The 16,189-nt window shown below is 44.6% G+C and overlaps 1 protein-coding gene across 3 annotated transcripts; it reads left to right on the forward strand.

The window, feature by feature from the left end:
• The first annotated feature begins 100 nt into the window (after window positions 1–100).
• Window positions 101–15,581, forward strand: cntn1b (contactin 1b). 3 transcript variants are annotated; one of them, XM_035609671.2, is made up of 25 exons: window positions 151–252; window positions 333–541; window positions 3,260–3,335; window positions 3,476–3,511; window positions 3,639–3,765; window positions 3,893–4,074; window positions 4,204–4,299; window positions 4,445–4,657; window positions 4,753–4,852; window positions 4,988–5,172; window positions 5,610–5,734; window positions 5,876–5,993; window positions 6,151–6,301; window positions 6,428–6,555; window positions 10,651–10,823; window positions 10,974–11,097; window positions 11,207–11,374; window positions 11,591–11,740; window positions 11,831–11,901; window positions 11,995–12,247; window positions 12,348–12,469; window positions 13,489–13,678; window positions 13,774–13,895; window positions 14,035–14,191; window positions 14,281–15,581. In XM_035609671.2, the coding sequence occupies exons 3-25, from the start codon at window positions 3,281–3,283 to the stop codon at window positions 14,361–14,363; spliced, it is 3,129 nt and encodes a 1,042-aa protein (XP_035465564.1). In that variant the 5' UTR covers window positions 151–252; window positions 333–541; window positions 3,260–3,280; the 3' UTR covers window positions 14,364–15,581. The 3 variants fall into 3 exon arrangements, with proteins under 3 accessions (XP_035465558.1, XP_035465564.1, XP_035465573.1); XM_035609665.2 differs by lacking the exon at window positions 333–541 and having other exon boundaries at window positions 101–252; XM_035609680.2 differs by lacking the exons at window positions 333–541; window positions 3,260–3,335 and having other exon boundaries at window positions 159–252.
• Window positions 15,582–16,189: the final 608 nt, after the last annotated feature.

Here is a 16,189-nt window from a genome sequence, read left to right on the forward strand (position 1 = left end):
AGAAAGGGGCCGTGCTCCTCTACCCCCTCGCCTGTGATGTGCACCAGCACGATGCTCGCCTCCCTCCCATCCTCCCCTCGCTCTCGTGGACCAATCGCTGCCACCCAGAGGTTTTTCCGCTCATCCCTCGCGCAGCCAATAGGAAAAGTTCATCAGGACGGGACTTTCCGGTGGTCCGCGGGACGACGCAGGTTCGGCTCCAGATGCGCCATGCGGACGGGGTCCTGAAATATCCCATTCCCGCCTCATAAGGTAAGAGAGAGTGTGTGTGTGTGTGTGTGTGTGCATGAGTCATGTAGACCGGCTGTGATGTGTCGAGCTCTGTGGTGCAGGGATGGACCGGGACGGGAGTACCGCATTGCAGAGCAGTGCATTGCCGGTGCCGCTCGGTCGTCATTGGGCCGGAGTGATGTCAGCCGCTGCGCAGTGACTTTCAGAGAGGGAATGCGCCAAATGAGCACTGGTCTGATGAAGACAAAAAAGAAAGAAAAGAAGAGGTTTCAGCTTCTCTGTCTGCAGTGCAGGGCAGCACATGCGTAAAGTAAGTGCGTGTCTTGTGGATGCCTGCAAGGAGACGCAAGGTGAAAGTGTCAGGTACTGTGCAATGCGTGCGTCAAGGGCGCAGGGAGCTGCTGGATGCGTCATGGCATCAATCTGATAAAAGCTTTAACTGTCCTTCACGGATGAGGGAGCAGCTCCTCTACTTATCAATCTGTATCCAGAATTGGAGCTATTGACTCTACATCAATGGCATTATTATTAAGTATATAAGTCAAATTTTAGTTTAAGACAAATTGCTGTACTGTATTAGATGTAGATCCTCATCCACATCCTCAACAGCAGGCCTGTGTTTGTTCATGTCATATTCAGGGCACTTGTGATACGGAAGGAGAAGAAGCAGCACATTCACTAAATTAAATCCAATGCTTGTCTCACAGGCAAAATGAGATGGATGCCATATCCTTTTTGCAGAATTCAATTGTGATTCTCTGCAGCCACAAAAAAAAACAACCCAGGACACGCTCTTTATTCCATCAGTCACCCACCCAGACTTGGGGCTTAATACGTGTGCTGACCTAAATTTTTTTGCTGGTCTGTCCAAAGACGATCAGTGATGAGATTACTGCCGGGGGGGGGGGGGGGGGGGGGACACATGAAAAAACACCACTGATGAAAACCGATCATAAATCACCGGTGGAACAGATTGCCGGCACTGTAATCTATAAAGCCAAAGCTGTGCATATAAAAGTGTGAATTTCTGTGGCCCCCACCCCATCCATCCATCCCATTTCAGGAATCTTGCAGATGCAGAAGAGGTCTCACTCACTGCTGCTGCCCTCACGCCATTTCAAGTGGTTGAAAAGAAATACAGCCGTGCCAATGCAGGGTAGATGCTGGTATACTTAGTGTTGAGTCATCAAGGGTGCCCATGAGGAGTCGGTGCTGCAGTCTCCGCATGATAAAGCACTGGATACTGGGTGTGTGCCTCTGCTCTCCCTCTCTCTCTTTTGCACTCCTTCTCTTTCTGGGCGCTGGACACAGACATGGCTGCTGAGGCACATGGGAGGGGCCCTCTCTGGCAGCTTTTTGCAACTTCCTGCATTGTGCCTTCTTATCCGTCTTTCCCTTCATCTTCCCATATCGAGAATGACATACGTGCACATGAAAACATTCCCCAAGGGGAAGCCGATTTTGTTCTGATTTCCTCCCGATCAAAGTCCTATGACCTTTGACACCGCAGGGAGATTACCACGAGCTTACTTTAAGCTGACTGTTTGGCTTGTGTGGTTTCAAAAGTCTATGATGCATTCTTGGACCAGTTTGGAAAATATAAAATATCATTTGTCATCAATAAAATGAACCTAGAGAATGCTTTGTAGATTTTGCTATGTAAACTATATCGTAAAAAACAAATATACCAATAATTCTATAGTATACTTACTTACCACACCTATCCTAGCAAACTGTAGTATATATATATATTTTTAACTGGTAGCTATACTTTGATCAGACCTCTCAGTTTTGGGGCATCTGTTGAATTATGCAACAACAGGCCAAAAAGAGGTTTGATACAGAGTTTAGAATGAACATTCAATGCAGTAACTCCCACCAACCCCATTACAAGATCAGTCATAGTAATAGAGTCAGGCAGTGTGGAGCGGTGCCCGCTGCGAATGCCTGAAATTTAAAACTTCACCTGTCGGTGACCGAAGCTGTGTCACAAATACGTGCTGCACCTACTGCATTTATCATACATAGTATAGATACTATTAGCATTAAGTTGATTGAAATGCAATTTTGAAAAGCTACTGCTCGTCGAACACAGAGAAGCATCGTGTTTTTTTCCTACCCACAATATGTCCAATGCTCCACTCACTTTGTGCATTGAATTGTGGGAGTCCACCAACCACACACACACACACATACACACACACACACACACACACACACACACACACACATCAACCTTATTTCCCTTGCTCTTCTGCCTTTGAGTGCTTTGAGCAATACTTTACCTTTCACATTTTTCTCAGTGCAAACACACTATGTATCTAAAAAAAACAACCTGCTTGGAATCATAGTGTAGCGGTGTGGGGGTCTGGACCCGGGACATGATGGGGCTGATGTGTCTGTGTCACACTGAACACGTGGAAGCCACCTTATGGCTACAACACATTAGAATCCCCACATCCAAATTATTTATGTATTTTTTCCTCTTATAAAATCCAACACAACAGAACTTTTCATAAGCGTATTCTCTCTCTGTACGTCCTTTTGGACAATGATTTTAAATCACTCTGCTGCCCTCGGCTCGGCTCACATTCCGTCCTGCAGAAGTGATGTGTCAGCATGTCTAGGTGCAGAGCCACCTTGCGTTTTGTCTACAGCAGCCCCCCCCCCCCCGGCGTGCGCACATGCAGCGCAGTACAGGCTCGGCACTCTGCTCACACGCTACTTGCTATTGGTTCTGCTGAGTCACTCCGATCCTGAATCATTTATAGGCGCACGAGCTAGTTCTGCTCTCAATATGTTTTTCTGGTGTGGAATCAAGTCCACAAACTGTCATCCCTCTGGTATTTTATATTTACTAAAAGGGTTTTTTGATAATACTCTTAACACAACAAGGGGAAGGTGACGTTAGACAAAATATTTGCTTTTGTTATTAATATGAAGACGGCGATTCTGTTTCTGTCTCTCCTGTTCATCGTCTTTTTGGTGTCTGTCCCTCTGTTCTTCCGTGTGACTTGTGCGGCTGCAGTAAGTCCGTCTGTCGACCAACATGGCCTCCGCTGCTTTACTGCTCCTGGCGCTCTGCTCCTCCATCTCCCTCACAGGTCAGACGCTCAGCGACGCCTGAAAATATCACTGCTGCTCCTCAATGTGGTGTCATGAAAAAGTACTATTGTGATCAGGTGTAAACCTTGTACACTGCTGACGGATATGAAATGATCTTTTTTTTATTTCCCTCCCGAAGCGGCGGTTCTGTTTGGTGAGCCAAGGATTTTCGGAGGTGAGTTCAGTTTATCGGAGTTAGTAAAATGTGGCAGGCTGCGCGTACGTCAGTATGCGCGAGGGTGATTTGAATGCTATTGTTTTGTTGTGAGTACATCATCTAATTGTGACGTCAAATTTGTCAGATGATGCAACCGGTTATGGTCCCATCTTTGAGGAGGAGCCTGTGGATGTGGTCTACTCTGAAGACTCACCCGACAAGAGAATCTCCATGAACTGCAGGGCACGGGCAAACCCGCCGGCGACATACAGGTCACACAGCCTTGGGGAAAAGATTGTCATTCAATAATATTAATTTACTGTGCCACTATATATATATCTATATATGTGTAACATGGTGTGGATTGATATCATGTTTTGAATTTGTTATCGCCGCAAGGTGGCGCCGTGATAACTGGGAGATCAAGCTGATGGAGCAGCCAGATGAGCACTACAGCCTGGTGGGGGGGAACCTGGTCATCACCAACCCCAAACAGAAGAAGCACGGCGGCACGTACATCTGCGTGGCCAGGAACATCTACGGCACCGTCATCAGCAAGGAGGCCCGGGTCAATTTTGGATGTGAGCAAATGAAAATGACACTCTGCAGAATGCTAAGATGTCTCCTGTTTAACTGCTACTGTTTGTGCTGCAGTCCTTATTTTCATTCATGCTTAAACAAATAAACATACCTGTCCATCTGCTGTGTAGTTCTGGAGGAGTTTGCGGACGAGGAGAGGGATCCGGTGTATGTCAAAGAAGGACAGGGAGCAGTTCTGCTGTGTGCCCCTCCAAAAGCCTGGCCCCGTACGTGCACGTCTTTCATGTCTTCATCACACAACTCCATCACCAGATTCTAACTGCATAGTCATTTCTGAAATGTGTATAACAATTTACCAATAATACACGTCAGCAAACGTCTTCTCCATTGTTCCTCTTATGCTCCCCTCAGAGGCGGTGACCTACCGCTGGATCTACAACGAGTTCCCAGTTTTCCTGAGCACAGATCGCCGGCGATTCGTCTCCCAGAGGACAGGGAACCTGTACATCTCCAAGGTGGAGGCTCAGGATGCAGGAAACTACTCCTGTTACGTGTCCAGTCCCATCATCGGGCAGAGTGTCTTCTCCAAGTTCATCCCTCTGATCCCTTTACCCCCCGAAGAAGGTTGTTCAATAGCAGCTTTGCCGCAGCTAAACAAGCAAAACGTCTTAATTCTTAATTTTGAATGTAATTTACTCTTCTTTTTTTTTCTCCCTCAGGTGAGGAGAAGAAGTACCCAGCAGACATCAGGGTGATGTTCGGCGATACTACTGCCATGCTGGCCTCTAATATTACATTAGAGTGCTTTGCTTTGGGAAAGTACGTTATGACCAAATACAAGAGCACGTGTGATTTATGCTTTCACAGCATTAAGCTGTGAAAGCATAATACTGATTTATGTGACGTGTGTTTATTTGTTCCTTGTTGTTAATGTAAGTTTATCTGTCCGTTCAGTCCCATCCCTTATATCGTTTGGAGGAAGGTAGACGCCACAGACCTCCCACCAAATCATGAGATCAGCGAATCTGGCGCTGTGCTTCATCTGTACAACGTACAGTATGAAGATGTGGGAGGGTACGAGTGTGAGGCCATCAACACCAAAGGGAAGGACTGGCACAAGGCCTGGCTCTATGTGGAGTGTGAGTAAAGTGATTGGAGTTTATTTTACCGGCGTTAGATTTGTAAAGGGAAAGTACAGCATAAAGACCAGGGGTGTTACTTCTTGCAATACAATATGTGTGTTCTAGTTCAAATAACTGCTACAGTATAAGGTTTATAGCAGAAGAAGAAGATCACACGTATTTTCTAAGAGGAGAACCGTTTAAATGTTTAAACCCCAAAGGTCAATGTAGGTCACAGATTGAATAGTTCCCCATGACGCACAAAAATATTATGTCAACATAATCCCAAAAATTTTGAGGGGAGAAAAACTAGCCTTTTTTTCCCCTCCATCCTCGTTCCAGGCGTCATTATGACAACGATAACCTAACAGGAGAGCAACAAAGCCACAAGTGGGACCTGCATGCATTTCAATAATGACATAATCATTTCAATATCTGTTTTTTGTTTTCTTTAGCTGCCCCAGAGTGGGCGGAAACCATCAACAACACTCAGATCGACATCGGCTCGGAGCACACCATGCGCTGCGTGGCGTCAGGGAAGCCCTTCCCTTTCATCCGCTGGTACAAAGATGGATACATGGTGAAAACAAAAAATACCATCAAATTTCTTTTCATCTCACCATTGTTGATAACATTTCTCCCGTCTCAGCTGGGCTTTTGTCGCGGGCGTGGGATTTCTTTGAAATCATATTAAAAGTGCAATTCTTGTTTTCCTCCCCAGTACGGTAAAGGTGAGCTGAAGTTTTCCAGTCTGACCTTTGATGACTCAGGGATGTACCAGTGCATTGCTGAGAATTACTGGGGCATCAAGTATGCCAACGCCGAGCTGCGAGTCATTGGTGAGTCGTCCCCCCCCCCCCCCAACAGCTGTAATTACAATGGCTTATTTGATACTAGAAAACCAAAAATGGTTTACAAAGATGACTGACTGAATGATCCTTACTGCTACAACAAGGCATGATTCCTAAAACACAATATTCCAATATCTCCCCCCAGCCTGTGCTCCTACATTCGAGTTAAACCCCGTAAAGAAGCAGCTCCTTGGGGCTAGAGACGGACGCGTGGTGATCGAGTGTAAACCCCGAGCGGCTCCCAGACCTCGGTTCACCTGGACCAAGGACAAAGAGCTGCTCTACAACAACTCACGGTCAGTACAAGTCATGTCAAGGAGCGAAAAATTGAAAACAGCGTAGCACCGGTAGTTCCCTCGATATCGCATTGACCTTCGGCTGACCCGCAGCTCGGCTTTATTGATCGCATTCCCTTTTTTTAGCATCTCCATCATGTTTGATGGGAGTCTGGAGATCCTCAACGCCACCAAGAATGACGAGGGCAACTACATCTGCTTTGCTGAGAATGACAGAGGAAAGGCCAACAGCTCCGGTTACCTCACCATTACAGGTTAATGTGCATTTTTATAAACTTCACATCTAAATATTTAAGTTTTAGATTCAAGTAATTTGTTTTAATTTTTTTATGACTTGCAATTTTTATTATTATTTTTCTTTTTATACAGACAATCATACACCATTACATACAGAAACAAGTCTGCAGCAACAACCACACAACTCCCCCCCCAGGGAGCGTAGTGACAATATTTACATCCTTACACTGGCACGTGTATAGAATCAAGGTACATGCCCCACTTCTGGAGATATTTGTCTGACCTGTCCTGCATCCTATATGACATCCTTTCATATGCAGCCACTTTACCTAATTCAGTCACCCATTCCTGGACAGGTGGTTCTCCTGGTTTCTTCCAGTTCCTGAGAATGATTTGTCGTCCAATCATGACAGCAGTCTATGCCCAATACTTCAGTGGGTGCGGAAAGGTAGACAACACTTTACAGTCCCCTAATATATATAACTTAGGAGAAAGCACAAATTGCCTTTTTATAACATTGGCTATGTAGGAGTGAATCTTCTTCCAATATTGATTAATCCTGGGGCATGACCATAGCCTATGTACCAGTGTACCTTCATCCATACCACACTTCCAGCAAGTAGCTGCATCCTTTAAACCAAGTCTGAAAAGCCTACTCGGGGTCCAATAGAAACGGTTTAGAATTTTCAATTGAATAAGTCTCACTCTTAGATTCCATCAGCATCTTATAATATTTAGCTGCTTCATGACCTCTACCCAATAACTGGAGAATTTTCTGTAACTTATCCGCTGGCCTTGGGGAATTCAGCCCCGACCCAAAAATTGCCTGCAAAGCATGTCGTAATTGCAAATATCTCCAGAATTGAGTTGTAGGCAAATCATATTGTTGCTTTAGGTCATCAAATGATTTAAGTGTATCTGTGCTGTATAAATGCAATCTAAGGATACCCTTGTCGACCCACTCCTTCCAAATAAAGTTTTTTTTTGTTAATATTCAATTTGGGGTTACGCCAAATGCTAGATGCCCTATTTAAATAGGGATCAAACTTTATCAGTCCAGAGGCCGTCTTCCATGCTCTCTGAAGGTGAGATATGACTGTGTGAGCCTTCATTTCTTTAGATAAATTGGTGGACAAGCAGTGAATTAGAGGAAGGGGAGCACATACCGACTGCTCTATATTGTACCATGATGGGGCTGTGCCCAGTGTGCCAGATGTCTCAAGCTAAATGCATAATAATAATACAATACATTTTGGAACCCTAAGCCACAACTATTAACTGGCCTTTGTAATTTCTTCACATTTATACGTGCTCGCTTCCCATTCCAAAAAAATTTCTTAAACAGGCTATCAAATCTCTTAAAGTAACTGTTCGGAATTTCTAATGGGAGAGAGTGAGGCAAATAATTAATCCTGGGGACGCAGTTCATTTTGATTACATTGACTTTTCCCCATAGGGACAAGTATAGTGGCGACCACCGTTTTACATCGATATCCAGTCTCTGTATTAAAGGGTCAAAGTTCACTTTAATAATATTATCAAATTGAGGGGGGAAAAGTATACCCAAATATTTTAAGCCCTGCTTGGGCCACTTAAATCTGCCTGCTTGAAAGAGTCGTCGGACAATACTTTGTTAAAGGGAGAGCCTCCGATTTATCCCAATTCACCTTATATCCTGAGAACTTTGAGAAGGTATTAATTGTATATAACAATGAGGGTATCGATACCACGGGGTCAGATACTAGTAAAAGGATATCGTCGGCATACATCAGTAATTTTTGGACTGAGCCGTTACGCGTCACTCCCGGAAAATGATCATCCCCCCTAATCGCAGCTGCTAAAGGTTCCATCACCCAGCAAAACAGCAGAGGGCTAAGTGGTGACCCCTGACGTGTGCCTCTACCCAGCTCAAAATATGATGATGTGTACCCATTAGTTTGTACTGCTGCTTCTGGCTGTTTATATAATAGATGCACCCATTTAGTAAAAATTCCCCCAAAGCCAAATGTTTCCAATGTCCGAAACAGAAATCTCCATTCCACCCTGTAAAACGCCTTTTCAGCATTGAGTGAAACAGCAGCAATTGGCGAATTCGAATTTGAGACCGCCCACATAATATTGATAAAACGTCTAATGTTATCTGCCGAGTTACGTTTATGGATAAAACCTACTTGATCCTTGTGCACAAGCGAGGTCATAACCTTCTCAAGCCTGTTCACAAAAACTTTAGACAAAATCTTGGTATCTAATGGGATAAGAGAAATCGGGCGATAGCTCTTACAGTCACATGGATCCTTATCCTTTTTAAGAATTAGTGTAATTAATGCTTTTGCTAAAGTATCTGGTAACTCCCCCTTCACAAATGCCTCATTGTACATACTGAGTAGCAAAGGTGTTAGTTCAGAGACGTAACATTTAAAAAACTCAGCTGTGAAGCCATCTGGCCCCGGGGTCTTACCACTTGGAAGTCCTTTAATTACCCCCATAATTTCTTCCCCAGTTATCGGGTGGTCGATGTCTGACTTCTGTGATTCAGACAATCTGGGAAGGGTCACTCCTTTGAAAAATATTTCCATTGGCTCTTCATTCAGTTGAGAGTCTGCTGTATATAAAATCACATTGTACTCTCTAAATATATTATTAATATCTAGAGATTTTGCTTTTAGTTCTCCCTCCTCTGATCTAGTGGACGAAATAATAGATAACAATATTTTGTGTTTTATACAATTGGCTAATAATTTCCCCGCTTTATCCCCTGATTCATAATATCTTTGTCTCATTCTGAATAGCCAGAACTCCACTTTTTGTGACAGGATACAGTTATAATCGTATTTAAGTTGTGTTAGAGCCCGAAGATCCTCATAATTACAGTTCTTTTTTAACTTGGTCTCAATGTTCTTAATTTTGTCTTCAATTTCAGCCTGTTTTGCAGACCTCTTTTTCTTCTTATATGAAGCATTTTGAATAACAAAGCCTCTCAGTACAGCTTTCAGGGCTTCCCAGGCAGTCGCTGCAGAAGGCGCTGTTGGTTCATTCAACTCGATATATACTTTAATTTGGTTTCTGAGTGCCTCCTTAAACTCAGATTCTTGCAAAAGAGATGAATTAAATCTCCACCCGGGCATCCTAATCCTGTCACTGAAGGGCAGTACTTCCAAGCTAACAAATTTAGCAGACATACGCACGTGTTAAAAATACATACACAAAAGAAACAGCCACACCACCGCTATATGGTTATGATACCTAACCTGGTTAAACCCTTCCATCCCAAACAACCACCCCCCACCCGGACATAGCGCGTAACACTGAACCCTGCGCTTCTCCGGTCACTTTTTTCAAATGACATAAAAAAAAAAAAAAAACTTGAGGTCACTGCCTATACAATAAAATAATAAAATAAAATGGGGGCACTTCAGTGGCTGGTCCATAGATTCACACATTTTTACGAGCGAGGGGAATGGAGAGGGACAGATGTCAGTAGTGTCTGCACAAACACCGCCATATCCCCGCGTTCTTGACCTTCTGGGGCACCCACCACACGTACATTATTGCGCCTGTTGCGGTTCGCCATATCTTCAAGTTTATCGCAGAGGTCGTCCGCCTCCGCCTTTGTAGCCACGGGGTCGGCTGCTAGCGACCGCTGCCTTTCTTTATCTGCATCCTCCAGCCACTTCACTCTTTTTTCTCCACATCTCCCATTCGCGATATCAGTGAGGTTAATTTCCCATTAACCGAGGCTGTGGTCCGACGAATGTCCCCGAGGCTGGCTAAATCGTTGGATATTTTTTGCAGTGCCGTGTAAATGTTAGCAACATCCTGACCCACAAGTGCCGACGCATCGTGGCCTCCAGAGCAGCCGTCGTCGTCCTCTCGGTGTGGCTGAGACCGCGGCATATGTTTCTTAATGGCCCCACTTTTCAGCTGCTTAGCCATTTTATATGATCAGAAGAGTTTCTAGGTGCAAAACACGTCTCTATCACTATTTACAACAATAGTTACAGGATAAATAGAATGATGCCAGTCGGAGCCTCGGTCCAGGCAGCCATCTTCACCAACCGCGCCACGCGACTCCGATCCAAGTAGTTTTTAATTCATTCATTTTTTTCACCTAGAGGCGACCAGTATCACGGTGGCGCCCGAGGACACTGAGGTCGAGGTTGGTGACGAGGCCATCCTGAGGTGCACTGCTTCCTTCGACCCCATGCTGGACATCACCTTCATCTGGGCCATAGACTTCAGAGTCATTGACTTCGACTCGGAGTGGCAACACTACAAACGTGTCATGGTAGGGCGCCACGGCCTCGTCCTAGCTTCCCTTTTCTCGCAATTGTTCACTCTGCATCCTTCTGGCACGACACATATTTTTTTTGCATTCTGACGTTTTTTCTCTCCCTTCCTCCTTTGTCTCCTTCTTTTTTACTGCGTGTTGTTGCAGAGTGAAGATGGCACTGGTGACCTGACGATAAAGAACGCGCAGATTTGGCACGAGGGTCGCTACACCTGCACGGCTCAGACCGTGGTGGACAATGATACAGCGTATGCGGACCTCAAGGTTGTCGGTCAGTACGGGCATGGTTTTTCCTGAGATGACTTCAGGCCAACAGAGTCTGTGTTAAGTGTGTTTGGTTCAAACAAGTGGTTTCCATGAATCTTTGCTCCCTAATCCAGGGGTTCCTGGGCCTGCTGGTGTGATCCGGGTGGAAGAGATCGGGGACACGTGGGTGAAGCTGTTGTGGAGTAAAGCAGCAGAGCATAATAGCCCCATTCTTTACTACACCGTTCAGACCAGGCACTACTGGGCTCTGAATGAAGACGACTGGAGGAATGCCAGCACCTGTGAGTACTGTTCTCCACCAGCAGGGGGCCAGTTCATTCCGCACTCCTATCAAACCGAAGCATCCTTACCTTATGTGATCTGATTGGTTCAACCTCAAATCTTCCTGACAGACAGATATCCCCATCACACCGTCCCGATACGCAACAAAGAGAGAAAATGTAATTGAGGGGTTTCCGTACATGATTTGACTTGGGTGCCCTCCATGTCCGTCTCAGCTCCATCCGTGCTCGATGGCGGTATGGAAAAGGCCGAGGTGACGGACCTGTACCCCTGGATGGAGTATCAGTTCAGGATCATCGCCACCAATGAGTACGGTTCCGGAGAGGCCAGCATCCCCTCCCTCAAGATCAAAACCTGGGATGCGTGTAAGGAGACAATACTAATATTTGATGTATCGTTTAGTCAGTAGAGTGGAAGGGAAAAAAAACTCTGATTGGTGAATTTTTTCTTCTCAGCTCCAGTGGTATCACCCACTGATGTGGCAGGCTACGGAGGTAGAAATGGGGAGATTGTCATCACATGGACAGTAAGTAACCCTTTGGTATACAAAAACTAGTTGAGCACACCTTTGCAGGTGGAAAAATCTATTTCCTCTGCTGTTTCCACTCCCAACTCTTAGCCAGTGCAGCCTTGGTATTTCTCGGGCAAGAAGTTTGGTTACATTGTCGCATTCAAGCCCCACGATGCCTACGACTGGTGGTACGATACCATCTCGGACCCTGAGACGAGGCGTTACGTCCACAAAGACTCCTACTTCATTCCCACCGAGGAAGACTTCCAGGTGCGGGAGTTCCAGGTGAAGGTCAAGTCGTTCAATGTGAAAGGAGACGGGCCGTACAGCCTCACCAAGGTCATCTACTACCCACGAGATGGTAGGTGTTATTTTTCTGTTGTTTACAGTCTTGTGTCCTCGGATTCCCTTGGAAGATGAAAGGGTTTGACAGTACACCGCCATTTCTCCGACTTCCCCAGTACCTACAGAGTCTCCGACAGACGTCTATGCCAGGCCGGTGTCCTCCACTGAAGCTCTGGTGTGGTGGTTGCCGGTGGTCGACACTGGAACAGGCCTGCAGCAGTACATTGAGGGATACCAGGTATTACACTTTACTAGGTCCATATATATTGTACCCATTGGATTGTTTGTTGGCTCAGAATTGGTACAGCTCTTTTGTGAGTACTCTGAAAAAGTGTTGGCATATTAAGTGGTGTACTTATTTAATGGCAAAGGATAAATAGTGTCCTGGCCTCACAATGCATGTAGGTGTACAGCTATACAGTGAGCTCAACGCACTTATTGAAGGCAGCATTTGGCCAAAAAAACTGCAAACAATTTTGGGGCAAAAACGTCAGTGGAAAAATGTGACATACCATAAACACTAGACTATATTGTGAAAGTGAATTGGTACAGTAACAAAGAAATTGGATTCACAAGAATAGTTAACTGTCAAATATAGTCGTCCCCCCTATGGGTAAGCAAAGAAGAATCCATATCCACAGTCTTGCAATCTGTGCCCAGGGTTTATAAACCATAGTCTGGGATTCTTAATATTGCAAATCCGCGCCCCACAGATTTGCTGAACCATGGGCGCAGATTGCCAATCAATGTGCGTGGTTTGAGAGTTTACTCTTGGCTCTTTTTTCTTCCTCTGCTGACCCAATATAGGCTCTGTACAAATTAATTTAATTGTCCTCTTGCTAAAAAGAAATGAATCATCAGCAAAGAAAGATCTACATCAAGCCTCCACAGGGAGTTCAGGCCTCCACAGGGAGTTCAACCCAGCGATTAATAAAGCCTATTAACATACACACAGTCATGTTGGATTATTGTATCAAGAACACATTAGCCCCAAATGGCTCATATAGTGGCTATAGCTTGATTGGCAGTAAACTGATTACACAGAAACTAAATGAACAAATCACAGATCAGCAATCACAGGGGGGGTAGATAGAAAATGCCCATCAATATAAGTTTGGTCGCAGATCAGATAAAAAAGGCTGAATGAGAGTTGACCAGTGACTCAATGTTAAATGTCTCTCTTCATCCAGTGATTACCATACTATGTGATCAAGAGGAACATTTAATGCAAAAATCATCATGTTCGTTGTTAACCAGGTCAAATACTGGAGAAAGTACGACGACCCAGAGCCGGGGGCCCATCGTATATTTGTCACGGCCGCAGTCAATCAGACCAGGCTGGAGAACATGCTGCCAGATTCACACTACCTCATCGAGGTGCGCGCCTTCAACGGAGCCGGCCTCGGACCGCCCGGTGAACACTGCGAGATGTTCACAAAGCGGCCGCGTAAGAGCGCTTTAATCACAACCTACAGTGAGAGTTACCTCATGTCCTGATATGTTGATGTGGACGTGGTCTTGACCAATAGTTGTGTTTTACAGCACCACCAGAGCCTCCCAGGATGTGGCGCTATGTCAGCTGGACAGGACAGTGGCTGTATGTGTGGTGGGATCACATCCAGTACGACTGGTTTGGCAACATCTCCTTCCCACTGTACTACAAGGTGGGTATGGAACGTTTAGCTCCTCTCTATTGTAAAGACTCTAAATCTCGAATCTTAATCTAAGACGAATTAACGGGTCTACATGGCGAAAACAGAAGAACTTAAAACGTCCCATGTTTTTTTTTTTTTTGCTTCCCAGGTCATGTTCAGAAAGACGGGCTACATCTACGGGAAGGTTTACATCACCGGCTGGCACTTCATGGACTTCCCCATGCCTCAGTTTGGCGACTATGAGCTGATGGTTCGGGGCCGTTATGAAGGAGGGGATGGACCAGTCCGAAAGATCAGCATTAAGGGTAAGACGAAATAATCATTTAATGATTGATTAGAGTTGGGGGTTTTTTTGTCCTCTTGGTCCATTTATCTCATGTTTCTGCCTCCTCAGGTAAAGCATCCATGACCACGCCCACTCTGAGCCTGGCGTCTTTGGTGCTGCTGGTGCTGTCCGTTATGGGGTTGGAAATGTGAAGCATGCAAAGTGACATGTATGTAAAAGACTTTGGGAAGCCAATATGCGGATTGAATAGGCGAGCCACTCGTCACCTGCGAACACTCTTCACACTGATAATCACTAGTTCATCTCTCCTTCCTTTGCTCTGCTGTGACGTCACACTCCAAGCCGTTGATACACCAAATAGAATTGATTGTTTACTGTATCAGAATAACTGCAGGCTGGAAAACATGGGACTCGTGCATATGTCATATCGTATGTGTTTGCAAGTTACAGAGAATGTCAATGTCAAAACTAGATTCAGTTTTATTCAGTTGCAGTTGTTTTATTCAAAGTCAAAAATGAATGAGGACAGATGATGACATGTTCGCATGCAACCGTGAAAGTCGTTCAAGTAGTTTGTTATTTCACAATACAATATGTCCTTTTTCATCTTCCGTCATTTAACTTTCCTTATTTTTTAATGTCTACCTGCTTGAAAAAGCCGGACAAACAAGACTAAGGTAGAATTTAACCCATGGAGTGGGGATTATCTATATATAGCGAGCACAATCAATCTCTCAGACGGTCGAAAAAAGGGAATAATATGTCAAAATAACCCCTATATTCACTGACAAAGGATGTTGTTTTGTGTGTGTTTTTTTTGCTTGGTCGACATGTTATCTCTTCAGAGCATATGCAGTATATCGCACTCATTTTATATATTCTTCCCAATCATAACTCGGACAGTGCCCTCAAAACTTTTTTAATGTCTCTTAAACGGTGCTGGATGTCAGGTACAGAGTATGCTTGCGCAACATGGATTTTGACATCCTCCCCAGAATCGTGTGCATAGACTATTTGAGTTGTAGCTGCAACAGCGGAGGCCACATCACTCTGTCGACTCCCTTATGAGGCCAGTGAGGATGTGATGCCAGGGTTGGACGGAAAACTACTGTATATCACGTGCTAGTTTTCTTTTTTTATTCAGGCTTCAAAGCCATTAAATAGAGCATAACACCGCTGTATATTGTCTTCTTGACTTTCTGATCTTCCTCAGAGCTTGCAAATGTAATTTTAGTCAGCAGATGGCAGTATCTACACATGCCATGAACCCATCAAGTCAGTAATCCATCAGTCCAAATAATACAATAGACTGTGAGACACTTGTTTTTATATCTGATCTTCATTGTGGCGTGTGTTCTCTTGCATCTATATTTTCCTTTCAATAAAAGATATCGATACTGCAAAATGTGCTACAGCAATTAGTGGAATTTGTTTCAAGCATTTCAAGCATTAGTAATCAGTAATCACATCTTTTTTAAACAAAAAGCTGTTTGTGTATGACAAGAAAAATGGAAAAAAAACGGGCCCATATTTAATTTATTCACATTTTTTTGTTATTTGTCATGTGGTTTTATCAAAAGAGAGCGACGAGGGATTTAGTTTTTTTCCCCTGTGCTTTTTGTTTGTGCTTTTAAGAAGGCTTCCACATAAATAGAAGTGTGGGCGGCTTTTATCTCTCCTGTTCCCACCTCCATTACCAGTGTTTCTCCTCATTTCGCCTTCCATTCCCTTCAAACAAATTACACGGACTCAGAAAATTCAGTGTGAAGCCCAAATCAATGCCGGCATCATTTACACACACACACACACACACACACACACACACACACACACACAGTCACAGCAGATACACAAAGGTGCGTCCTCCGCTGCAGGAGAGCGAGTCTTCCTCCTGAGAAGGATATTGAAGGGCCTGTTGCTGTGACGCACGGTTCCTCCTGCTTTTTATTTACATGCTCTGTGCGGCTCTTCCTTGGAGAGTTAACAACTCTCAGCAGCGTATTGCATGTGCCTTTAG

The sequence above is a fragment of the Scophthalmus maximus genome, chromosome 12 (genome assembly GCF_022379125.1).
Source record: "Scophthalmus maximus strain ysfricsl-2021 chromosome 12, ASM2237912v1, whole genome shotgun sequence".
NCBI classification, from domain to species: Eukaryota; Metazoa; Chordata; class Actinopteri; order Pleuronectiformes; family Scophthalmidae; genus Scophthalmus; species Scophthalmus maximus.